The 26,185-nt window shown below is 38.4% G+C and overlaps 3 protein-coding genes and 1 long non-coding RNA gene across 5 annotated transcripts; 2 read left to right on the plus strand and 2 right to left on the minus strand.

The window, feature by feature from the left end:
• The first annotated feature begins 336 nt into the window (after positions 1 to 336).
• On the plus strand, positions 337 to 2,697 carry LOC126599249 (remorin 4.1-like). Its single transcript, XM_050265600.1, has 2 exons — positions 337 to 1,242; positions 2,089 to 2,697. Exons 1-2 carry the CDS (start codon positions 529 to 531, stop codon positions 2,278 to 2,280), a joined length of 906 nt encoding a protein of 301 aa, XP_050121557.1. The 5' UTR covers positions 337 to 528; the 3' UTR covers positions 2,281 to 2,697.
• A 1,640-nt stretch (positions 2,698 to 4,337) lies between these two features.
• LOC126599256 (uncharacterized) lies at positions 4,338 to 4,943 on the plus strand. Its single transcript, XR_007615051.1, has 2 exons — positions 4,338 to 4,413; positions 4,573 to 4,943. It is a non-coding gene; the product is annotated as an uncharacterized LOC126599256 (long non-coding RNA).
• Positions 4,789 to 8,990, minus strand: LOC126599242 (pentatricopeptide repeat-containing protein At2g33680-like). 2 transcript variants are annotated; one of them, XM_050265593.1, is made up of 4 exons: positions 8,896 to 8,990; positions 8,560 to 8,657; positions 8,004 to 8,141; positions 4,789 to 6,917 (listed from the first exon to the last, which is right to left on the minus strand). In XM_050265593.1, the coding sequence occupies exons 3-4, from the start codon at positions 8,006 to 8,008 to the stop codon at positions 4,796 to 4,798; spliced, it is 2,127 nt and encodes a 708-aa protein (XP_050121550.1). In that variant the 5' UTR covers positions 8,009 to 8,141; positions 8,560 to 8,657; positions 8,896 to 8,990; the 3' UTR covers positions 4,789 to 4,795. The 2 variants fall into 2 exon arrangements, with proteins under 2 accessions (XP_050121550.1, XP_050121549.1); XM_050265592.1 differs by lacking the exons at positions 8,004 to 8,141; positions 8,560 to 8,657 and having other exon boundaries at positions 8,896 to 8,984.
• Positions 8,991 to 9,681: 691 nt separating this feature from the next.
• LOC126599244 (calcium-dependent protein kinase 32-like) lies at positions 9,682 to 13,345 on the minus strand. The gene is made up of 8 exons (XM_050265595.1): positions 12,352 to 13,345; positions 11,888 to 12,011; positions 11,628 to 11,771; positions 11,302 to 11,454; positions 11,054 to 11,169; positions 10,745 to 10,912; positions 10,306 to 10,539; positions 9,682 to 10,139 (listed from the first exon to the last, which is right to left on the minus strand). The coding sequence occupies exons 1-8, from the start codon at positions 12,850 to 12,852 to the stop codon at positions 9,984 to 9,986; spliced, it is 1,596 nt and encodes a 531-aa protein (XP_050121552.1). The 5' UTR covers positions 12,853 to 13,345; the 3' UTR covers positions 9,682 to 9,983.
• Between the last annotated feature and the right edge of the window lie 12,840 nt (positions 13,346 to 26,185).

The raw sequence follows: 26,185 nt of genomic DNA on the forward strand, positions 1-26,185 counted from the left end.
AATCATAATTCAACATGCAACTAACTAGACAACTAGTAAGTGCTTAGACACCCAAGTTTTGTAACTTTTTGTAAAAGAATAGTGCTACGCATTTTATTTTTCTAAGCGAAATCCCACATAATCAGCTAACTAGTACATGTTGATGCCGATATTCAAGGAGAGGATGCAAATTAAAGAGTCTATACAAGGTGAGGCAACAGAAGAATAAGACCAAAAATAAGGAACTACATAAATAAATAGATTTAAAAAGATAATCAAAACCCTAAGCCACTTTTTATCTCATTGGGATAATTGACCGCCCTAATTTGTCCTTATTCACGTTATGAGCCTTTCACTTCAAACGTCTCCAATCTACTTCCATGTGTGGCTCAAATTACGCGTTAATCAAACCATTGTTAACATTCAAGAGCAGCAAAAATAGACAATTCAGAAGCCCTTGGTACTCTTAAATTTCTCAGTTGATCCACCAATCCTAGTACTCTCTCTGCACAAATCAAAAGCTTGATTCACACACTCAAACACTCTGATATGAATGATCAAAGGGCTGGCACCAGGCAAGGAGTACAAGATCATCATGATGATCATGGTGAAGATGAGCAGAACATCAGGGACATCCATGCCTTGACACCGCCTCGCCTGCCGCCTCCCGCCAATGGCGGCGGCCGCAGAAGAGAAGCTTGGGAAACCAGTAGCCAAACATCTTTGTCCATGGCCAGTGCTGAATTAGGAACAGCTTCAAGTGAGAACTTCACCACCATGAGTAGAGAGTTCAGTGCTTTAGTAGTTGCTGGGTCGGCAATCGGGACAAATAATAGCACCACAAATGATAGTGACTATAATACTATGATTAATCAAGGGAACAATAATTTGGGTAGGATCGGAGAGGAGGACAATAATATGCATGAGCAGGAGCTGGAGAGCAACCATTTGGCTATAGTCCCGGATAATTACAACCATTTGGACCCAATTACCTACTCTCCAAGGAATAGTCAGGCTAATAACCATATTGGGTCTTCATCAAGCACGGTTAGGACTCGGGATCACCAAGAAGGCGGCGGCGGCGGCGATCAGATGGTTTCGGTGGATCGGGTGAAGAAGGAAGAGGTTGAAACAAAGATATCGGCTTGGCAAAACAACAAGATTGCCAAGCTTAATAACAGGTTTAAGAGGGAGGATGCTATTATTAATGGGTGGGAAAGTGAGCAGGTTCAGAAAGCTTCTTTATGGATGAAGAAAGTTGAGGTACGTTGCCAAAAAACTGATTTGGATAGTGATATTTTTGTGCATGCTGGAAAAATTGATTTCCCATGATGGTTTCTCTGACTAGTTGAAACTAGGATGATTTACCACTTGACTTCATACTATTTACCGTCCAATTATTCTTGAGAAATTGGCCGAAATGATTATTTTTCAAATCCCGTCAGTTTTTAGCATCTTGGCGATATGTGGTCTCTATATTGTCAATATTTGATCATTAGCGTCAGTATTTGGTTTTGATCAGTTCAGTAATTGAGATTTGATTTCTGATCGTTTTAGCCAATTTTTCAGTGTTCTTTTAGGATGCCATAATGAAAAATTTAATCATGACCATGATCATCGTCTATCAGATTCATTATCATCATCTTATGAACAATATTTGGACTTTGAAGCATCTCTATTTGGTGAAACTAAATTGTCTTAATAATATTTTTATCCTTGCCAATGTTTCAAATCACGATCAAACAACTAGTCATAATCGGGATCGTTAAACAGTGATAACTTTAATAATAAAGATGTTCCATCTGTTTCATCGTCTTATGGCATACAAGGCCTTTGAAGCTTCTTTGGGGAAGCTGGCCAAATTGATTGCTTTTTCACATCTCTTGTCGAAATGACAAATTTTTTATTAATGTAGTCAATCTTTGATCGTTATGTCATTGAATTTGATAGTTTAGCAAGTGTAATTTGATTTATGATAATTTTAGCCAATTTTCTATGTTTTTTTTCTTTTTATTCGCGTCTCTTTTTTCCGCGAATTTTAGTAGAAAATGTGAAGATGAATAATCGTTATAACACCACATATATCATCTAATGAATGTGCGGATGCAGAGGAAGTTGGAGGAGAAAAGAGCAAGAGCCCTAGAGAAGATGCAAAACGACATAGCCAAAGCACATAGGAAAGCAGAGGAGAGGAAGGCATCGGCAGAGGCTAAAAGGGGAACGAAGGTGGCTAGGGTTCTTGAAATTGCCAATCTAATGAGAGCTGTCGGAAGAGCACCTGCCAAAAAGTCCTTCTTTTAGCCCCCTTACCATCGGAATATTCCAAATTCCATGCCCGGAAACAAACCACCACCCCCAAAAAGGAAAATGATTAGGGAAAATAAGTGCCCCATAATCCTCGTATACAATGGCCTTTCCCTTTTGAACAAAGGCACCCCTGTAAGAAATGGAGCAGTGAAGTCAAAGAAATCTAGCAACTATAAATTTTGAGTGCTTTTGGTTGATGCGTATGTTTTTTTAGTGTGGTAAGTGTGCTGGGATGTTGGGATGGATTTGTTAGTGAAACGACGTCGAGCCTTGTACAGTTTTCTTATTCTTGGGCAGGACTCGGGAGTTCTAAAGTGTTTGATGTCGTACTACATATAATTTCCTAAGCGTAATTTGGTGTATTTTATTTTCCAATTATGGAATGGAATGATAATTTGCACTAATTTCGTATTCCCGAGCCTAATATCTTGGGCTTGTGAGTTTGTGAGTTGTGTCTAAGCAAAGTATTAAAGTCATAGATTGTTTGAAGGATAATGCATGTGTCCTCCATGAGGGACTTGTCATCCCGCTTACAATTAACGAACATTTGCCGTTTGAATATCATAATCGGAAATTCAGAACTGTTCAAGTATGAATATCATAACCGGAACCGTTTATTCTATTTATCATCACCTAAAAATTTTATCTGCAAAAAAAAAAAAATCATTTAATTTGAAGACCATTTAGTCATCTATATGTGTTAAACAAATCAACGATTTTAGTGACAAGTAACATCCTCATGATGATCCGTCCATTTGTTTCAGCATATGGATGGCTAAAAAATCGTCAAATTGAACAATTTTTTGCATAAATGATCTTCAGATGATGAAAAAGAGAATGAACGATTCCGATTATAACGTCGGGATAGTATATGTTTGTTAATCATAAGTGGGAAGATTCAAATCCAATCAGAAGACCAAAAACAAATGGCGACGTCCTTAACCTAATCAACCGAACTTTTTAAAGACAGGCCTGAAGGTGCCTTCTGACCTAGGACGTTTTGGTACCTACATACTTTATAATCCTCTATTACAATAAGGACTTTAAGCACCCACAGAATACTTTTTGAGTCAAAATAAATAAATGAAAGTTTGCTGAGTGCCTGGAATTACGACATACTGTACAAGCATGAATGCACTTCTGTTAATAAAAATGCAACACCAGCTTCAAAAGCAAAAGAAAAAGATTTTAACAGTATAAAGCATTATGTCTTCAGTCCGTGACAACGAGCCTGGACCATTTAGTATTCTCCAATGTGTTAACAATGTCCAAAGTTTCGAAACTCTGAAAATGATGTATCACCAACATTCAACGTATTATTTGTTTAGTACAAAAAAGGCCAACAAGAAAGATATTTCCCTACAAGGTTCAAACAAAGAAGATCTTCAAAAATCTCCCTTTCGAGGTTGCACTGCATTGAAAATACTTTCTTGCATTGGCCCCCATTTCATCTTTATGACTAGGAGTTCATGGCTCTACGTTTTGGCTAACAAAAAGGCAAGATAGATGCTTCCTATTTGTGTAGTATGCACTAAAGCAGATTATAACTCTCACACCGAAAGATAGAAGTAGCTCTTCTATTTCGATCATTTTATTGAATACAAAGTTTGAACTTTCAAACTTTCAATTTGAGATTTGGCTTTTTAGCCAAAATGGTCCCTGAGATTGGCATAACTCTTCACTTTGGTTCTTGAGATTTGATATCAATAGAAGTGGTTCATGAGGTTGTCTACCATCAATCATTTTGGTCTTTATGTGCAAAAACTATGTTAGATAGGACCAAAACGATAAATACCCTCATTAATAAACAATTGGCCAAAATGATTTGACAAATTTTGAGGGTATTTTTGTCATTGTGGTCATATTTAACAGAGATTTTTCACAGAATGACCAAAATGATTGACAGTGGACAAACTCAGGACCACTCTATCGAGTTCAAATCTCAGGGACCAATGAAGAGTTATGCTAATCTCAAAGACTATTTTGGATAAAAAGCCTAGAGATTTTTATCTCACAACCAACAAGAAAATGCAAAAATACCAAAGTCTGCACAGGTAAACAAAACAGATTACTTCTCTAATAGGGCCTGAACATTGCCACACACCGGGATCTCTAATCGAAATTCAGGTACCATTTACAAGACAAAATTGTGTGTATTAAGATATGGCATGTGTTTATTTACATAATGCCATCACAATGTTGAACTTTTACAATCAAGCAGTGGATGATATATTCATATGTTAGCTTGCATTCTCTTACTAATCTTATCCTCATGTCGTATTACAGAAAATCAAAACGTAAGCACATTCCATGTCCGTTTCAAGAAAAAGAGGACCACTTACAGAAATGGAAGCTCCTTGACTGATACCCTGCATCTGCATTGACATCTCCATCTAAGAGAAGCGATCAAGTTGCATGTGCTTCATGAGCAATGAATTGTACGAGTTATATTTGCGGAAAATCTCAAAGGAAGAAGACGACTGATATGTTAATACACAGATATCAAATCTCAAATCAGATGGAGATCACATCTATCATCACAGTTTTTTTTTATTAAAACCTTTAATAGATCGAGTTCTGCATAAATTTCAGTACTTTTTGGATGGTCCATATCACTTGCAACAAAATAATGAAATCTATTACCAACTTCAATCCAACTGCATCCTGCTTCTTTATTCATTTTCAAGTCATTCATAAGGGTTCGAACCTTTGCAGCCTCATCAAACACTCCTCCTCGAGCATACATATTTGAAACAAGTATGTAAGACCCAGCCTCTTCAGGTTGCAAGTCAAGCAAACGTTTTGAGGCTAACATGCCATAATTCAAATTCACATTGACTAAAGTTCTCCAAAGCAAAGGTGAATCTGGAAATGGACTTTTGTTGATGAAATCGATGGCTTCTGAAAAATTCCCAGACCGACCCAGAAGATCCACCGTGCATACAAAGTGCTCAATTCCTGACTTAGTTCCATACTTTGGCTCCATTTCGTTGAATAAGCGTAACCCAGTTTCCCATAGTCCAGCGTAACTGCAAGCTTGAAGAGTAGCCAATAACGTGATCTCATCTGGGGCAAATCCTACTTCCTTCATGGATTTAAAAAGTGAAAGTACTTTGTTGCCTTCTCCATGAAGGGCATGCGCCGAAATTATGGGGTTCCAGGATACGGAATCACAACTATTCATATCATTGAACATTTGATAAGCTTCTTCAATGCTACCACATTTGGCATACATGGTAATTACAGCATTAGCTACAGTGGATTTGGCTTCAAATCCAGCTTTAATAATGCAAGCATGGAGACTCTTCCCCCTTTCTAAGCAAGCTTCTTCAGCTGCTACACTAAGGAACTGTGAATACGTTATAAAATCTGGATTTATACCAGAAGATCTTAACTGACTAAATAAGACCATGGAATCCTCTTCAACATCTTTATGTGGTTCCATAAATCCAACAAGTACTGCATTAAATGAAGCGGTGTTTTTACCTGAAAGGCAATCAAAAACCTGTCTTGCAGATTGAAGGCTCCCACATCTAGCGTACATGTCAATCAATGCAGTGCCAACATTGATCCAAGAGACAAAATCAAGCTTTATGCAAAATGCATGGATCTGACATCCCAATTCCAGATTTCTGCACTCTGAACAGGCATCAAGCACAGTACATAAACAGTTAGAATCAACACATATACCTCGATCGAGTATTTTTAAGAAAGCATCGAGAGCCATATCATCACGGCCATTTTTAACATACATTGACAGAAGCGGGGTCCAAGAAATTAAATTTCTCTCACCCAATAAATAAAACATTGCCCCAGCTTCTTCAACCATCCGGTGCTTTCCATACATGGTTATTACTGCATTTCCAACAGAAGTTTCACCCATAATACTATATTTGACAGCAAGTCCATGTAATTGCAAGCATTCATCCGCACCCACATCTCCATCGCAAGCGCTAATCAAATTTGTAAAGGTATAATCAAATGGCTCCAAGCCAGAACTCAGAACATCTATAAAGACCCCAATTGCTTTCTCTCCATAGCCTGCCTTCCCATATTCCAAGATCATATAATTTAAACACTGAACATCTTTGTAATCCATGTCATTGAACACTTTCTGTGCGCCACCCAAGAAGCCACTTCTAGAGTACATAGAAACCAAAGAAGTGGCCGCAAAAACATTCTTCTGAAGCCCACTTTTTACAGCAGAACCATGAACCTGTTCCACACTTCTCCGGTCTTCAAGTGAACTACATGCCTCCAAAATCACCGAGCATGTATGCTCGTTAAACTTCTCGTTGCTGTGAAACATATCATGTGCAATGTGGAAGACAGATTCAAAGTCACCAATGTCAGAGTATCCCTTTATGAGAGAAGTCCAAGTGATTGTGTTTCTAAGAGGCATTTCATCGAAAAGGTGATGTGCATCATCCAGTCTTTTGAATTTCGAGTACAAGTTGACAAGATTGTTGCCCTGAAATGTGACATTCTGGCAGCCACATTTGAGTAAAAATGCATGAATTGCCTGACCCAGAATGAGATTTTTGGACCCAATTGAGAGTTGGAGGAGCTGAGGCCAATCATTGAAGAGAAATGTGTATTCTCGTTGTTTGAGGAAGGTTGTGCCTTCCAACCTAGTGTATACATAAAGTTGAGATAATCAGATAAAATGATGCATTTTCTAAGCAGAAAATTCAGTAATAACTGTCACTAGCCATAATCAGACAAACAAATGACAGTATTAGCCAAGCCAATGTTCTTTTGGTTTCATACTCCTAATCATTTCACAGCCAGACATGTGCATATTATTATATAAGAGAGCAACAGGACAAGCAATTGTGAGTGTGCAGAGAAATATTATGGGCTGGATGTTCAGGTGCAAGGTCAAATAACGCTCATTATGTGTACAGGGGAATATGTGAGTGTGCAAAGAAATTTCACCTGCAGAAGCAGATGCATATAGTTGGCAACTAATGTTTAAACATTTATGGTATATATTTGTCTATAAATCTAACTATTACATTGTGCACACTTTTGTTGCATAGTATGCTCTAAATATTATCATGCTATTATCGCTTCTGATTCTACTTTATGCATTTACGTTGAATTGATGATCAGTTAAAAATGAAAATAAAAGCAGGAAACTTCTACACACCCCACTCCTTGCATATCAAATCTGCCCCACCTTTTGCCAAGAAGCTCAACAACAGGGCCCGTATGTTCTTCTGGCACCTCCACAGTGGCGATCGCAAGCAATCCAAATGATAGAAATGACTGATATCAGACGACTGGTATGATCCGTAACTCGTAAGGATATTTGCCTCAAGAAAAGAAAAGTTAAGCATTTGGCAATACAGTTTCTATATTTGTAATTTTGTACGAACCACGGCATCACAGTTCTTATGAAAGAAGCACATTTACTATTAGTTTTAAGTAATATGACAATGTGCCTTATTTTGATTCCAATTCGTTCAAAATGGAGCAGACGTATTGGCGTTCAACCGTGACAGTAATTATTTATACCCTGCATGGCAAGTGCCTTCGCCCATGAGCGGTAGGTCTCGGGTTCGAGACTTGGGAGCAGCCTCTCCATAAATGGGGGTAAGGCTAGCCGACATTCACCTCTCCCAGACCCTGCGTAAAGCGGGAGCCTTGTGCACTGGGTACGACCTTTACTGTTTTCCTAAGCATCAGAAACAATAAAAGTTCAACACAATCACCTCATATGGTTACAAAGGCCCCTCTGAATAGGGATCCTTCCGAGGAGAACTAAAAGGGTGCATCGTTGGTGCCAATTTACAAAATGGTCTGGGCTATCTGAACTGTCTAAATTCTAGACTCCCATCTAAGAATCATCCCTGGAAAAAGAAAAAAAAAATCAGAAAATTTGAAAATTGCTTGCCCATTTGAGTTATCATCATATATATTTCAGTACTGTGTTCGCCTGTTTATTTAATCATAATAGATAAAGGGATTTCAAATTTGTTGTGTTTTTGAAAAGATCCAGAAAAAGAGAGACCTAACAAGTGAAGATGTTGGATCAACGACTGCAGTGAGGATTGAGCTACATGAGATCCCTCTTGACTTTCATCGAAAGAGACCCCTATTAATACAAAGACTGCACTTTACAAATGCAGATCGTTGTTACAAATATCCTAGACAGGTTCACCTCTTTCGCTTGTTCATACATACACCCTAAGGGAAAACTTAAGGAATTGGGGAAGTTATCATAGTATGAGACAGTAGACATCTATAGAAATTACATCATAGGCATACCTCACGTCCGACAACCGGTGAAGTGTTTACATCATCTCTGTCAGTAGCAGGTCCAGGTATGTTCCTTATGTTACTTGTCCTCATCAACTTACTCCTCCCTAAGACAATAACCCAGTTCCCAATCAGACTAACCTTACCCATTCCCAACCAACCAACACACACACACCCGATCAACAAATCAAGCAAGAAAACAACCTCTACCGCTACGAGACTATGTCGAAGATAAATTGTGAAACCTATTGGCTCTAAATAAGTAATTGATGCAGTAAACATGAAAAGAACGAACAGAAACATAGAAATGAAAGATTGCCAGAGAAGAAGAAGAAGCAAAAGTACCTGCAGCGGTGGCTGCGGCTTCGGTGGCTTCGGAGACGGAGCATTTGATTGGCGGCCGAGCGGAGAAGCGTTTCGGGTTTCGGGTTCCGGGAGCGATTACAAATAGTGGTCATGTTATTCAAAATTTATTTTTGTGGAAAAAAACAGGCCCATACATTTTTGAGTCATTGGAATAGTTGCTGGAATTGTCGGTGTTATAGGTGCGGCGGCCACCGCACTGAGGACGAGGTTCCATTAATTCAAGAAACAGGTGCCTTGGGCGCCAAGGATTTATCAAATTGCCGGTTTGGTAAGTTAATTCAAGTGGTTCGGGGTTAGGCGCCCTATCTGGAGCTTGGTTATCGTCAAATGTCAATCGCTCTAAGCGGACGATAATAGTTGGTTTCATAGTCAGTAGACTTTGTACGACTAAGCTTGATGTATAGTTTGACTCGCATAATCCTCAACTGCTCAAACCATACAACATGTCCTCAACTTGTAATTCCTTGTATCGGTAATTTCATATCGTTTGTTTCCCAAAAAATCAGAGCTCGTTTAGAAAGTGTTTTTCAATAACTAAAAACGTTTTTGAAGAAAATGTTTTTCTTATAACAATCATTTGTAAAAATACAAAGTAATCATGAAAAAGCACATGACTGAAGGCATCAAGGCACCAATCATGGGCTTCTTACGAGAAGCACTTCAAGTGCTTTTGGAACTCAAAAACAATTCTTGAAATGTGCTTTTAATCATTTAAAAGCATTTTTCAAACAAGCCCTTAATTCGAATCCGTATGAATCTCATAACTCACACCAAACAATGACTTTTGATGAAAATATACGTCCCAATTTGTAACATATTTACAATCACAATGAGCTTGTTTTCCAACCTACTCTTTCCCCCACCCAACCCTTACAACAAATACGTTACATGCATCACCATTCACCAAGACACGAACACCCTTGGCCCATGTCCTAGTAATAATCACAAAACGGTCTAAAAACAACGAAAAAAATGGAAAAAGAATTGCATAACACAACAAAAAAAATGAAAGATTGTTTCCTTAATATGCATCTTCCCCACAAGTACCGTGGGTCAATCCTCCAACGTTACGTACTCTCCGATTTACCTTCCAACGATCCATCCCTTATCAATTTCAAACTGAGACTATTGAACCGGTCTCGCGAATACTGCCTTGATGCTTTCCTCCAATCTGTCCCGGCCTTCATCATTGCGGCAAACTCCTCATAACTTATTCGTCCATCCTGCAATCATGGAAAGGATTCAGTCTGGATTCTAGGCAAATACTACAACAAGAAAAATTCAAGGTTTTGATTCATTTGCAGATTTGCAACAAGACTCCCATTAAGATAAAATTAGAAAAATGGTCGATGTGTGTTGGTTATAGATTTAACATGCAATTTGACTGACCTTGTCTGTATCTACGTCAAAAATAATGGCATTGATTACATCTTCAATGTTGTCATCAACTTCATTTCTCAAGGCATTTCGCAACTCTTCAATTTCAATATACCCACTCTGGTTTTGGTCGAAGAATTCAAATGCTTTGCGAAGGTGCTCCTCATCATTGCCCATCCTTCTTAGGTGAACGGAGATGGCTACAAATTCTCCATAGTCCAGATATCCATCGTTATCTACATCACCCTGTTTAAGAGAAAAGAAACCACTCTTATTATCACATGTAGCATTATACGGATCTTTAAAATGTAATGCAATGCAGAGTCATTTAAGCAAGAAGGTTTCAGATTCTTTGAGTTGAACATGCATATAGATTGTTATTAGCCCACAGGTCATAACTAATTAATCCTCTAACATAGCAAACCATACACTAATACAAGATAATACTTACAGCTTCCATCATAATATGAAGATCCCCATCAGGAATCTGATGGCCAAGTTTATGCAAACCAACTCTTAGCTCGTCAATGTTAATCTTGCCCTTGTTGTTAATATCCATGAGCTTAAATCCTTCCTGTATGCCAGCAACTTCTTCCATCGACAAAAACTCAGCTATAACCTGTTAATTTAAAAATTCCAAAAGAACCAAAAGAAACCATTAGTAACTGAGGACACATACATATCACACGTACAATAGAACACAGAAATCAGATGAAAGGTTATGAAAAAAATTATCAAACATAAATCTTTGGAAGACTACCTTGAGCGCACTTTTCTTGAGCTTGTTCATGATAGAGAATTGCTTGAGCCTTGACCGAACAGTTTCACCTAAAGAAACATTTGGAGCTTTCTTTGCATTTTGCAACCAAGGATGATCTGCACTCAAAGAAGCAAGAATAAGATGTACGTTCATAATATTATGTTTTGCACTTTCCAAATTCTTCAAGCAACAAAAGTCTCTTTATAATGATAAACAATAATGATAACCGTCAGCAGAACTGACATTACCTAGAACTTCTTGAGCTGTAAGCCTCCGCTTTGGATCAGGATTAAGCATCTTCTTCACAAGGTCTTTCGCATTATCAGAAACCATAGGCCAGGGGTCCCTCTTAAAATCTACAACAGACCGGATAATTGCTTGTGCAACTCCTTGTTCAGTTTCTGCACAGCAAGATAATAGATTCAAGTCAGAAATTGTCAGAGATGCTAACATAGGAAAGCCAGCAGGTAAATCAGAATTCGATAGAAGAAAAGTAAGCAATTCATTTCAATGGGTCTGAAATCCAAAATGGTGACGTTTAAATAGACACGCACATATACAAACACACACAAACCTGCCCAAAATGGTGGAACACCACAAAGTAAGATATATAGTATAACTCCAGCACTCCACACATCAACTTCAGGACCATAGTTGCGTTTAAGCACCTCAGGAGCCATGTAATAGGGACTTCCAACAATTTCACTAAATACTTCACCTGGAAACACATGAAATAAAAAATTATTAGTAAACTAATCAGAGAAATAAAAAATTATTAGTAAACTAATCAGAGCAAGAACAATCAAATGTCAATAGTTTTGGAGAGGACTTTACCAGGTTTAAAGAACACGGACAACCCAAAATCAATTGCCTTTAAAGGTGCTGTTTCCTTCTTGTTTCCAAATAAAAAGTTCTCGGGTTTGAGATCCCGATGCATCACACCGTGCTTGTGGCACATCTGCAAGAGAATTAAACACATTAAAATCATGCCAGTGCATGTAAACCTATCATAAGGTTGATTCCTCAAAGAATAATCTTGGGGAACAAAAAATCTATTCTATACACACAAAATGTCAAAAGAATCAATTCACCACAATTCGACAATTGCAATTTGACCACCAAAAGCTAGCTTAACTGATATACAATGAAAATGGAATATACTCGTCAAAGAATTAAACAAATGATCAAAATTTCAATCAGATCTAGATTTAATCAAAGTCTATCACTAGTAAAATACCCTCAGAAGATCCAATCAATCACCAATCCAACAGATCACAAAAAACCACCAAAACCCTCACCTGAACAACTTCAACAATCGTCTTCGTGACAGCGGCAGCCGCACGCTCTGTGTAGTGGCCTCTGGACACGATTCGATCGAAGAGCTCACCACCCTCACAGAGCTCCATAACAAGATGGACAGCATGGTCATCCTCATAGGTGTCTTTCAAGGTCACTATGTTGGGATGCTTAGGCAAATGCTTCATGATCTCAACTTCTCTCCTCACATCCTCTATATCCACAGCTGTCTTCAGCTTCTTCTTCGAAATCGATTTACATGCAAACGTCTCGCCGGAGTCCTTATCGGTGCAAAGGTAGGTAATTCCGAACTCTCCGCGGCCGAGCTCCCTACCCAGTTCGTATCTCTGCTCGATTTCAACGCCAGTTGGGTCTTTCAGCACAGAGAGCTTGGAGCCACCATTTCCATGGCCGGCAACGTAGTTAATCGCAAATGGATTCTTCCTGTTCTTCTTGTCCTTCAACGGCGAACCCGTCTGGGGGGTCACACAGCAATTACCCATCTGTGAAAGATCGGTCTCGGAGCCACAATCGTGTCAGAATTCGAATCGAAAACTCGAGATCTGAGGTTTTAGGGCAAAATCAAGAGATGGGTTTTTGAGTTCAAGATCCGAATTGCTATGTAGCCCAATTGAATTGAGAAAATTTTTGGAAGATGACCAGAATTTGAAACGAGAGATGGGATTTAAGGAAATGGGGAGAGAGGGTTTTGGGGTTTGGAATTGAAGAAGAAGATGAGAAGGGGAATTTCAGCGCGTGAGAGCCACCATTTGGAGGATTGGTGGAATATAGATAGAAAGACAGAGAAAGGGTCCAGCCTCTATCGCAGAGACTTCCCTCCTAACCCTATTTCTCTCTCTAGACCCTCTCTCTCTCTCTCTCTCTCTCTCTCTCTCGCTCCCTCCCTCCTTCTCTCTCTAGCCTCTCTATCTCTTTCTCTCTCTTAATACATTACACAGTAGAATAGGCAGAGAGAGAGAGAAGACGAGGTCCAGATTCCGGAAGGGGAGAGATTTGTTGTTTCCTAAATTATTGTAAACAAAATTAATATTATCTCAAACAATGCCCCTAACCAGTTATCATAATTACAAAATGGTACTATTATTCTTTTAGATGATGCTAGAGATACCATACCAATAAACGCGATGAAATATTGTTTTGATAGACCAAATTACCCTACAGAGTTTTCTTTTTCTTTTTCTTTTTCTTTTTCTTTTTCTTTTTTGGCCAGATGTACGGAGTTTAAATTATGCAATATTTTACTCGCTCTCACTAAGTTTCTGGTTGGCTTCTAGAAGGTCTTCTGTGGATAAGCATAACCAATTGTATTGAGCCATGACTTCATAAACTATCAGTATTTTCCTTTTTCTTTTTGGGACGCAAAATTTTTTAAATTAAATGATGTAAATGTTGCAAATTAAATTATTAATTATGTGTCGATTAACTTATTTATTTTTTATTAAAGACATATCATTTGCTTTCACAAACCAAATATTGTATAAATTAAACACGTTATAAAATTTGGTTTATGAAATAAGCATTATTCCTTTTTCTTTCAATAGTAGTTGTACTTAACGAGAAGGAGAATGCTTAGCGTGTCGGCCCATAACTCCTCATTTTCGTTATTGAGATTTAAAATTGACATAACTAGTCTCTGAATTTGTCTACCATCAATCACTTTGGTTTTTCCGTAAAAAAAATCTCGGTTTATTAATGATAAAATGATCAAAATCTCGGTTTTTCTTATTTACTAACCTTGTCAATATGAGATTAAAATAAGAGAACTTTAATGAAAATCTCTCAATACTGTTCACTTTAACGAAAAACCACATTTTTACACTAAAAAGTCAATCATGATACTATTCACTTTACCCTTTATTTTGTTTTTATCGTAAAACTCAAAGTTTTTAAGCTTTTTTCATTAGTTTTCCTTTTATTAAATTGGGGCTATTTTGTAATTTAGTCCTTATTTAACATAATTTTTTCACAGAATAACCAAAATTATTAATTGTGAACAAACTTAGGAACTACTTCAATCAATTTCAAATCTCTGAAACTAAAGTGAAAAGTTATGCAAATCTCATAAATCATTTTAAATAAAAAATCATTCTTAAATACTAACATCCAAGTCACGTTGCTAGCAGACCGCATACATACAGTGTCTTACTTTTCTTGTATTTCGGTCTCACACACTCTTTATTCATATATTTGTGTCTAATATTCTATACAAGCGTTCAGGCACAGAAATAATATGTATTAATAATTAAGTGAAAAAAAAAAGTTTTATCCTTTGTGAAGAAAATTATAGTTACAAGATAAAATTAAGACTTGATGGAAAAGTAATACGGAGATGATGAAGTCAAGCTGACAAAGAAGATGAAGGTATGATGGAAATAATTAATAAAGCTAATGGAAATTATTGAGGCAATAACAATAATTAGACATGTAATTAATTTTTCCTATATTTTGTTTGGTATGTCTTAGCTGTATATGCTCAAGATTAATTTGTTCGAGGGAAAATAAATCCAATATTTAATTTGTGTAATATGATTGTGGTGGGTACGTAGTACTATAAATATGATATTTGTCAAAATGATCTTTTGTCTTTTTTGTCTCCTAATAATTTAGGACGCGTTTGAAATGTTTTTAAAATAATTAAAAGAGTTTTTAAAAAAAATATTTTTCAAGTTTTAAAAGCATTTAAAGTGCTTTCTACAAGAAACAACAGTAATGTGCATCTTCCAGAAAGCATTTTAAGTGTTTTTTAATGATTTACTTGCATTTTTACTAAAAATTGGTTACAAAAACATTTCCACCAAAAAGCTTTCAGCGATTTTAAAAACACTTCCAAACGATCTCCTATTTTAAGATTCGTATTTTTTAATCTTGAGTCTTGATATATATATATAATATTTTTTTATAAATATTGTTTATACCATACCTAGGGGCAAATATGTAATAAGTGATGAGCCCTTATTTTATAAAAGGACTCTTCACCCTCACAATTGAAGGAGGCCATTTCTAAAGCCTTCCCACCCTTCTCACATCCCCTCTCATATTCAGAGGTTCTCTTCCTCACCTCTCAGAGAAATACAATATCAGTGTGGACGTAGCTCAAACCTTGGGGTGAACCACGATACATCTTGTGTTATTTACATTTCTTGCATATTCACGGTCGGATTTACGTTGTTCCAATACCTCCGATTTTGTGCATCAACATTTGGCCCCGTCTATGGGAATCGACACAAAAAACTATGTCGGTTCTCTATCATTTTCACCTCGACCGTGAATCTGCAAAATCACAAAAAAAAAAAAAAAAAAAAACTCAGAAACCCAGTAACCTGTCTCTCTCTCTCCCTTCAGTCGTAGTCAGTACTAGCACATTTTCCAATCTGAATCCATACTTGGGGGTCAAAGAAATCAAAATCCTAAAACCCAAACTCAAAATATCTCTCAGTTAGATTCTAGTGAGGAAGCTCTCATGGCGACAGAGAACACCAACAAAAGCTTCAGTACCGCCGCCTCCAGTTCCCTCTCTCTCCCAGTGGCCAGTACCCAGAGATGATTATGGCGACAATCGAGGCCCTGAACAACAGTAACGGGTTAAGCAAGTCTGCAATCGCAAGCACATCGAGTCAACATACGGAGATCTGCCGGAATCTCACACGGCCCTCCTCGCGCACCACCTCAACAAGATGAAGGACACCGGCAAGCTTGTCCTGGTCAAGAACAACTACATGAAGCCCGACCCCAACGCGGTCGTCCGCCCAAGGCCAAAACGACACCGTCTTCAGCTCCGGTTTCAGCTCCCACTCGAACTCTTCTCTTGGTCCTCATTCTCGGGAGTCCGCCTCTACTCATTTCTCAGGCTCCCGCAGTAAGAGCAACCACAATAGCGGTTCACGCTGCAAGGGTTGGAGGCCATGGAAGGATCAGTTTGGTTCTATTGAAGAAGAAGGGCTTCTCGATGAGGATAGAAACCTTTATGGTCTCACTCATGGGTATTACTTGCTTTTATTGGGGGATTCCTTGTGCTTTTCTCTTTCTTTTCTTTGATACTGTGGGGTGCAAGTCGATCTCAGAAGCCCATCATCACTATGAAGCGGTGGAGAAGAGAAGCTTCCGGTGGCAGGAATTCGAAGAGAGATCTAGCGCACCAAGTGCTTGCGAAAATGATAGAGTAAAAGTTCAGAATGGATCCTAGGGAGTCTGCACTGGCATGTGTGTGAGACAGTCAGCATCAAACAGTTGACTGCATATCGACGGACTGCATATCGACAGCGAAATATCCCGCTACAAAATTCATTCAGATCCATCAACATCATTTTCTGTCTTTACGAAGCGATATCAGTGTCTGAAGAAGCAGCGATCTCTATTTGGCTGTTGAAAACTGAGGAAAAGAAACTGCTTGCGGCGAAGCTGAGTTTGGAGTAAGATGGACGGCTCTGTGTGATTATATCACTTGATTCAGTTAATCTCTCAACAGACATTGCCATTCTCTCTCTTTGATCAGAAGAAACTGCATGCGTATCAACCATTCCTGCCTCCAGCAGTTCATCGCAAGCAGCCTGAGTGGCATCAGGCGATGCAACTCTCTTGATTTCCCTTTTCAACTTATTGAGATCAGATTTATATTCCCTTAGCTTGGCAAGAAGCACCGCCTTCACGCTTGGCTACAAGTTTCTGGCTTCGAGAAAGTTCAAATCGATTCAACCTTCTCTCGATCTGCCATCGCCATTTTCAAGAAAGAGACAGAGAGAAAGGTGCAGTGAACAGAGAGAAAGAAAAAGCAAAAAGAAAAAAAGAAGTGACAGCATAACGTGCAACTTCGCGACACTTTCACGTTGCTAGGCCTTATCTGCCATCTGCCAAAAGGCAAAAGAGAAAAGAAAAGGGAAAAGAGAAAGCAAAAGCAAGGAATAAACACCCCACCAGAATGATGTGATTTACTTTTTTGACAGATGTATGATGTAATTTATTTTTTATCTCTCGGAGACATCTGTATAAACCCCATCAGAGGGTAATAATACAAAAAAAATGATAAAGTCCAAAATAAATGGGTTGGAATGTTGTGTGGAGGGCGAAGACCCATATGCCCAAAAGAGCCAAGAAAAGCCAAGTAGTTATGCTAACGTAGACTTCGTAGTCTACATGCAATTAGCTCAGTGGTAAATGTGAGTTAGATAATGAGTAAAAATATGTTAGATCTAGTGTACGAAACGTTCCAATAACCCAAATTATAAAAAAAAAAAATAAATAAATAAATAAAAAGATTTGAATTGTGTACAATACTTCAAGCGTTGTTATCTTAATTATTTTACTCTCAACAACAACAACAACAACAACAAAGCCTTTTCCCACTAAGTGAGGTCGGCTATATGAATCCTAGAACGTCATTGTGCTCGGTTTTGTGTCATGTCCTCCGTTAGATCCAAGTACTCTAAGTCTTTTCTTAGGGTTTCTTCCAAAGTTCTCATAGGTCTTCCTCTACCCCTTCGGCCCTGCACCTCTGTCCCATAGTCACATCTTCGAACCGGAGCGTCAGTAGGCCTTCTTTGCACATGTCCAAACCACCGTAACTGATTTTCTCTCATCTTTCCTTCAATTTCGGCTACTCCTACTTTACCTCGGATATCCTCATTCCCAATCTTATCCTTTCTCGTGTGCCCACACATCCCACGAAGCATCCTCATCTCCGCTACACCCATTTTATGTACGTGTTGATGCTTCACCGCCCAACATTCTGTGCCATACAACATCGCTGGCCTTATTGTCGTCCTATAAAATTTTCCCTTGAGCTTCAGTGGCCTACGACAGTCACACAACACGCCGGATGCACTCTTACACTTCATCCATCCAACTTGTATTTTATGGTTGAGATCTCCATCTAATTCTCCGTTCTCTTGCAAGATAGATCCTAGGTAGCGAAAACGGTCGCTTTTTGTGATCTTCGCTAGATTGCTCCGGTCATTAGTGTGGATAAGTATATAAATGGATAGAGATAGGAAAGCAAACACAAGATGTACGTGGTTCACCCAGATTGGCTACGTCCACGGAATAGAGGAGTTCTCATTAATTGTGAAGGGTTTACACAAGTACATAGGTTCAAGCTCTCTTTTAGTGAGTACAAGTGAATGATTTAGTACAAATGACATTAGGAAATATTGTGGGAGAATGATCTCGTAATCACGAAACTTCTAAGTACCGGAGTGTGGTATCGTCTTGACTTGCCTTATCTGTCTCATAGGTAGATGTGGCATCTTCTCTGGAAGTACTCTTCCTCCATCCAGGGGTGGTATCTTTAACTGGTGGAGATGCATAAGATGTATCAATTTCACTTGAAGCTTACTTGTAGTTTCAGGCTTGGTCAAGCGCGATACAAACCATGTAGTAGGAGTCCCCCAAGTCGTCGAGTTAGGGGATTTGCTGAAAGAGGTGACAAATAAGGTAAGCAATCAGAGCTCTAAGCAATCAGTCCCAGATCAGAACTTTGATTTCGAGTTCCGGCTGATTGTTCACATTCTCCCTATCTTGCAGGCAGCATGAAGGATAAAGAGAAGAAAAATGAGAAGAGATGATATGGGATACCTTTGCTTTTGAAGACGTAACTTTCCACATGCTTATTCTTGAACTGGGCTGGAGGGTTTTCTGGTTTCCTCCAGAGTATAAAGCCGACTGAAGAATTTGAGGGTCAAAACAAGTCCATCAAATCTAGAGTACGTTCGACCCTGCTGATATGGGATACTTTTGCTTTTGACAGAGTAGTGGATGTATCGGCACGTGTGCTGTTACGCTTGTCTCCACATGCTTCCTTGTATCCTTCTCACTTGCCCTATTTGTTCCTCAGGCAGATGCGGTATCTTCCCTGGAAGCATAAGAAGTTGAAGATGAGTACTCGAGAGCAATGCCAGGTAAGTAATCAGGTAAGGGGTTCCAGGCAGTCAATTCCTGGCTGGAAGCTTGATTCCAAGTGCTGACTGATTGCTCTATTTCTCCTTGTCTTGCAGGTAAGAACAAGGCCAAAGGAAAAGACAGGGAAAAAGCATGATATGGGATACTCCTGCTTTTAACCCTGATGATATGAGATATTCTTGCTCTAGTATAGCTTGTTTGCAGAGGTATTATCGGGGGGAAAGAAAGCTGAATATTTCGAAAGGCTTCGTTGGGAGTGCCCTCTCAGATATGAGGAAGGGTTGAGCATTTTTGCAGGTCTGCCTGTCCGTTGGGGATAGAGGTCGACATATATAGGAGTCTCCCTAACAACAAGTAGTAATGCTATTCATTTATCCTGCTTGGTCATAGCACGATAATGGGAGCTGCTAGCTTCACATGTTTTAACTCTGTCAGAGCACTTTGAAAAAGTGGTATGTGGTATCTGGAAAGCTGATGTTGCGTGTGAAGATTACAGACAAGCTTTATCCAAAGAGATCCGGCTCTTGAAGTTAGGAAAGTGGTGCCTCTTCGGTTTTCGAACAAGCAATCCTGTCAGGGATCTGGCTCTCGAGATTCGGAGAACGATGCCTCTTCGACTTTTGAGAAAGCAATCCTGCTGGGGGTCTGGCTCTCGAGATTCGGATAGCGGTGTCTCTTCGATTTTTGAGAAAGTAATCATGTTGGGAGTCTGGCTCTCGAGATTCGGAGGGCGGTGCCTCTTCGATTTTGGAGCAAGCAATCTTGTTGGGAGTGTTTTCTCGAATGTGAGTAAAGGTTGGGCATGTTTGCTAGTCTACCTTGCCACGAAGCACAGAGGTTGACACACAGAGACTTTCCAATTATCCAGTAGTGGTACTGTACCTTTACCATTGTGGGTAATAATATGGTAGCTAGACCTTTAAAATTTATGTGTCTAAACTTTGTTAGTGATGTTTCTTTGCTATTCTTTTACCCTTCTTGGTCAGAGCTATGTAGTGGGAGCTGCAAGCTTCACGTGTCTCAACTTTGTCAGAGAACTTTGGCAAAGTTATCTGTGGTACCCATGAGCTAATGTTGCGTGTGGGAAGTGGGTGATTGAACAGTAAGATTCATGTGCTTTCTACTTCACCAGAAATCTTCGACAGAATGCCCATAATTTCCTCAAAGCTGAGTGTGCGTGTGACAGGTGCTGATAAAGTTGAAAAAGTAGGTGCTTCTTCGATTTCTGAGATCGGCCCTCGTGGTCTTTGAGCAGCCCAGCTTTTGAGAAAGCAAACGCCTCTTCGATTTCTGAGATCGACCCTCGTGGTCTCTGAGCAGCCCAGCTTTTGAGAAAGCATACGCCTCTTTGATTTCTGAGCAGGCGCCTCTTCGATTTCTGAAGCTCCGTCGAGTGCAGATTTTTATAGGGGCTGGCATTAAGTTCCAAAGCACACTTGAATCTCCACCAGTAGAAGCTCCATTCTTGCACTTCTAAGATCTTGATTTGTCCGACCTCTTTTCTCTTCAACACCTTTGAAAATGTATGGCCCATCCGACCGTCGTTTTGACTTGAACCTTGTTGAAGAGGCAGCCCCGCCTTCTCCAGACAACATATGGCGCCCATCATTCGTCTCCCCTACTGGTCCTCTTACCGTTGGAGATTCCGTGATGAAGAATGATATGACCGCTGCGGTGGTGGCCCAACGCCTATTTGCTCGAACCCGCCAAGTTGAATCATTGGCGGCTGAAGTGATGAGTCTCAAACAAGATATTAGAGGGCTTAAGCATGAGAATAAACAGTTGCACCGGCTCGTACATGACTATGCTACAAACATGAAGAGGAAGCTTGACCAGATGAAGGAATCTGATGGTCAGGTTTTACTTAATCATCAGAGATTTGTGGATTTGTTCCAAAGGCATTTATTGCCTTTGTCTTCTAGGGCTGTACCGCATAATGAAGCTCCAAATGATCAACCTCTGATGCCTCCTCATTCTAGGGTTCTGTCCAGTACTGAGGCTCCGAATGATCCCCCTCCGGTGCCTTCTCTTTCTGAGGCTCTACCGACTGCTGAGACTTCTCCTAAGCAACATTTGTGAAGGCTCCCTCTTGTTTGTTTATTTTGACTCATGTATATGTACATATTTATAACTTATCGGGGATATCAATTTCCTACATTCTTAATTATTTTACTCTCGATAATTTAAAAAAAATAAGCATATTGCTCGTATGAAAAGAATGAATGCAAAAAATAAAATAGAGTTGTTATTGATGCTTCAGAAATAGTATCATGCACTTTGCATTTCTTTGTGAAAATTGTCTCTCTTGTTTGTAAAGATAGAATGCATGGTAACAATTTTGATGTGCCAATAACATTTATACGAAAATAAATAAAATATAGTGTATTGTTTCTAAATACTAGTTAATTTTCTCAAAACTAAAAAAAAAAAATGGATGCCACTAATACTACAAGTATTCATTTGTACTTTTAGTGTGAGATTTGATTCAATATCCTTAGATGACAAGTTCAATACCAAATTTATTATTGATCTATAGCACAAATCTCCACTCTCATATCGTCATATTAATTTGACAAAAACAAAAAATCATTATATATATATATATAAAAGGATAATGCAAGGTAGATTAAATTATAAATTAAATTTTTTAAATAAAGTAATATGGTTGTTAATGATTGAATTATTATCCAATTGTTGTTAACGTGCTTTTTTTTTCTTGTGACATATCATTTAGTTTTAAAATTTGGTTTTAAAATCTTGATTCACCTAGCATTACCCTTTTTTAATATGATAATACACAGATGCAATGTAGCATCTTGTAGGGCACACATAAACACAACATAATTGTGGGTAATGTAAAAATGAGCATATTTATCTATGCTTAAGTATAAACCAACCATCAACTTTCATGTCCATTAGTTTTCAAAATTTATTTATAAATTTAATCTTCCTAACATTATCCTATAATTGCACCTTGTGGGGCCACAAGAGTTACTGAAATGACATAATTGCCCCTCTGCTAATAACTGAAGCATTCGAAGTATATATGGGTAGAGAGGTAATTTTACATTTCTTTACTTTTTTATCAGAAAGATGTGATTTGGCATTTCTTTCTTTGTCCTTTTATTCTAAAAGAGCAAAATTCGTTCTGATAAAACAAAAAGCTAGTTGCCGTCTGTCTTGCAGCCGTCCAGGTGTGGGAGAAAAGGGTAGTTTCGACATTTGACGCTGCAAAAATAAAATAAAATGGCATAAGAAGCTTCGCCAGCTTTTTGGCGTTATCGGGTTGACTAGTCAAACATGACGATTTTGACTTGGGGAGTTTTGGAGCAGCAGAGTGCACGCTATTTGTGTGCCCCCTCTTGTCGCTTTCAAGCTGATTTAAATTATTAATATTTTTCCAATAAATTAAAAAATAAAAAGGGAATTGGGCGATGCTTCAAATTGGACTCGGCAAAAGTGCTGTTGGGTTGGGATCTTTTATAAGCTATACCCGGATTACCTGAGGACAGTAGACGCCTTACATATCTTGCAATACAAGTATGACAAAAGGAGAGTACATATTTAATTCGTGTACCTCTATCTGTATTATAACATGTAGAGTATCGGTTTGTATAGCGGAGATCTTCACTCGGGCACCTAAATTTTTTCTTTTTGTGGCATTAAATTTTTTACTTTGGTTCTTTGATAATCATTTTGCTTTCAGTATTTGTTTTTATTTTTAAAATTAAAATTGAAATATTGTTTTGTAACTACTTTCAGTTTTCAAAAAGAATAAAAATTGAAAACTAGTTTTTAGTTTTCAAAATTTGGCCTTAAGTTTTGACTTTTTGATTTTCAGTTTCATTTTTTTTTTAAAGATTTTAGTTTTCAAATATTAAAAATAGTGAAAATGGCAAGTAAAACACTAAAAACTGAAAACAAAATAGTTATCAAATGACCTCTAAATTAATAAAGTTATGCTAAATTCAATTAGAAATGCACAGAGTCTTTTATGATATGGTTTTTTCTTAGTGAAGTGGATCATTCCTAAATTTTTATGATTATGTCAACTTCAATTACTCAATAAATACTCAATAAACGTATTTATGCTAGTAATTCGTATATAGTTCAAAGAAGTAGTTCATGTGAGCAAACTGTGGCTTATGTTCATCTAATTCTAATTTGTTAATAAGAATTTGTTAGCTAGGCCAGCCAAGTATTAGTAATTTAAACTCATTAAGAGTTAATGAAGTTGACCTTATCTATTTAATTTATTAATGTTTGTGTAGTTTATAAAGCTTGCACATTAATGAAACATGAAGGATTAAAGCATAGTTTAACGCTACCATAATTATGATTTAGTTGTATTATTTTCTATTTGTAAGTCATAAATTTCATGTTCAACTCACATGTATGACATTGAAATATTGCGTTAATTGTATTGTGTTTGATACCGAGTTAGTAGATGAACCATTGTGTGGCTTAGTTCAATCCCTCCCTCTTCTTAGAGTAGAAATATTGAGAGTGAATCCCAACATCAGAAAAATGAGGGACATTGTGACACGTCTCAACCCAAATATCCAAATGACACCTGGATGACATGTGTTGGCAGCCACTCGAGAGTGACGAAAGCCATGAATATATGAATTTGCGAGGCTATGAGGGAATAAGTAATCCAAAAATCATGCAACAAACAATAATCACAAGGGATATACAAACGCTAAGAGACAACAATCATAGTAATCCAAATTAAACATGAACGAAACAGAATGTCCAACAGCTACAAATCCAAAATAAAAGATACACAAATATGTCCAGAGCATACCACTAAACGGAAGTACCAGTGAAAGGTAAGACATCAAGTTACAATTATTCATAAGGAGACCATACACAAGTGGAAGAACGCAAGATCACTCGTAGGGAAATGCATCGATGCTCAGGTCGTATTCCTTGTCAATATGTCCTTAAGGGAGCGCAAAAACAAAAGGTGAGTGGACCATAATTTATATTAATAATAATAATAATAATAATAATAATAAACCAATTTCTTTCTTAACATACTAACCCCATGTTTTGAAAACGTATAAAATAATACTACATAGTAGGTTTTCTAAAAAACCTAGCATGCCATGAAAACGTCGTAAATCGTGTACGTATAAAACAATACTCAATAATGGTGATACAGTCACTCGAAGGTAAATCCGTAATTCTCATCAACGACGTACTCAACTAGGGGTAGCATAGTCGCCCGAAGGTGAAGTTGTACAACACTGGGTTATGCCAGTGAAGAAATATAATGGGTTCATCACCCGAAGGTGAAGTTGTACGACTCTTGGTTACACTAGAGAAGAAATATAATGGGTCCATCAATATAGTGGGTCCATCACCCGAAGATGAAGCTGTACGATTCTAGGTTACGCTAGATAAGAAATATACATATATATATACACACACACACGCACACATAACACACCGATACTACCTGTGGCTAGTGAAGCTGGGGGTATGTCATAAATATCATCAATTGTGTCCTATGGCCATAGACGTCTACATACTTGTGTTGTGTGTATGTGCGATATGATAACCCACTAGATAAGCACCAAAAACATATCTCAAAAACTCGTATTAAACCACCGGAGCTCAAAAGCTCAAAGCCTCATCTTATAAATCCATGATAAATCATATTCATAAATCCGTAAAATAAATCATATTCATAGTCCATAGAATTTCATATAGGAAAATCCAATAATTCATGACGTTTCGTAAAACATAAATTCGATAAATCATAAATAATGTACAAAACATAAAATCATGCTTTTCATGAATGCAAGCCTAATATTTTATAATAAAAAATGCTATTTAAGAAGGGGTCCACTCACAAATATTTCACTACTGGGGAGCCGTTCTAACTAGGGAGGACTGAGTCACTTCCAACCGATGCACCCAAACATAAATAGAGACCATTTAATAAAACTCAACTAAAACGATGGAATTTGGGAAAATGGACAGCTGATTCGGATTTGGCGCATCGAAAAACCTAAGAAGGAACCTCGAGTTCCCCCAAACCCCGCCACAGGGTGGCGGCCCTGGAAGCCACTCATCACAGGAAAAGTCACCAAAAAATTTGCCAGCACTACCATGGTCGCTGCCGTCGACGACGACAGAGCACAATACTTCAGGCACAGGCACATGTGCTTCATGCGCCGACCATGACAGCCTTCCACTCGCACCCATGTGTCGACCATGAAAAACAGGGAATTGGGTCTAGGTCGGGTTAGATCTGGGTTTTAGGTTGTTGGACTGGGCTGGTTATTGGGTTGGGCCTGGTAGTTGGGTTGGACCCGATTTTAGGTTACAAGTCGGGTCGACCCGGTTTCAGGCCGTGGGTCGATCGGAATCTAGGCAGAGTTTCTAGAGTTCTATTTGAGCTTATTTCTTCACCATTTTCAACATTCTAGCTATAGAAATAAAGCTTAGAATGAGAAGAATAGGTTCATACCATTTTGAAGTTGTGTCATGGCCAGAGTTGGCTATGAAATAGCCTAGAAGGCGACGGTTCTCATCGAAATCTGATGAAAGTTTCCCCCAAGCTGTTTCCTGCATCCAACACTCGATTAACACTTACTAACTACTCCAATCTAACCTAAAACATGATCTAAGGGGTTCTAGAGAGTTTACCATGGCCATAAACTGCGAAACTCATCGGAAAACACATGCACATAGATTGTGCTACAGTACCAAGAATGAGAGAAAGAGAGATGGGTGCCTAGTCGAGGATAAGTGGTTGTTGTCGCTACCAAATGGTGGTGATCAACTCTGGCATGATGAGAATGGCGATGAAAGTCTTGTCGTGGTTGTAGTGTTTGTGTGTTTTCCCAAAGAGGGGATGAGAATGTAGAGATGAACAATGAGCGAGAGAGTTTTAAAGAGAAAGGAGTCACG

Source organism: Malus sylvestris, chromosome 14, assembly GCF_916048215.2.
Source record: "Malus sylvestris chromosome 14, drMalSylv7.2, whole genome shotgun sequence".
NCBI classification, from domain to species: Eukaryota; Viridiplantae; Streptophyta; class Magnoliopsida; order Rosales; family Rosaceae; genus Malus; species Malus sylvestris.

What these genes read in the sequence shown, in the direction of transcription:
- LOC126599249 (XM_050265600.1), top strand. Translation starts at nt 529, where the DNA reads ATGAATGATCAAAGGGCTGGCACCAGGCAAGGAGTACAAGATCATCAT. An exon ending in TATGGATGAAGAAAGTTGAG is followed by an intron (nt 1,243 to 2,088) that starts GTACGTTGCCAA and finishes GTGCGGATGCAG; the next exon opens with AGGAAGTTGGAGGAGAAAAG.
- LOC126599244 (XM_050265595.1), bottom strand. Translation starts at nt 12,852, where the DNA reads ATGGGTAATTGCTGTGTGACCCCCCAGACGGGTTCGCCGTTGAAGGAC. An exon ending in TCAAGAAAAGTGCGCTCAAG is followed by an intron (nt 10,913 to 11,053) that starts GTAGTCTTCCAA and finishes TTAAATTAACAG; the next exon opens with GTTATAGCTGAGTTTTTGTC. An exon ending in TTCATATTATGATGGAAGCT is followed by an intron (nt 10,540 to 10,744) that starts GTAAGTATTATC and finishes TCTCTTAAACAG; the next exon opens with GGTGATGTAGATAACGATGG.
- LOC126599242 (XM_050265592.1), bottom strand. Translation starts at nt 8,939, where the DNA reads ATGCTCCGTCTCCGAAGCCACCGAAGCCGCAGCCACCGCTGCAG. An exon ending in AGCCGCAGCCACCGCTGCAG is followed by an intron (nt 6,918 to 8,895) that starts GTACTTTTGCTT and finishes TGTATACACTAG; the next exon opens with GTTGGAAGGCACAACCTTCC.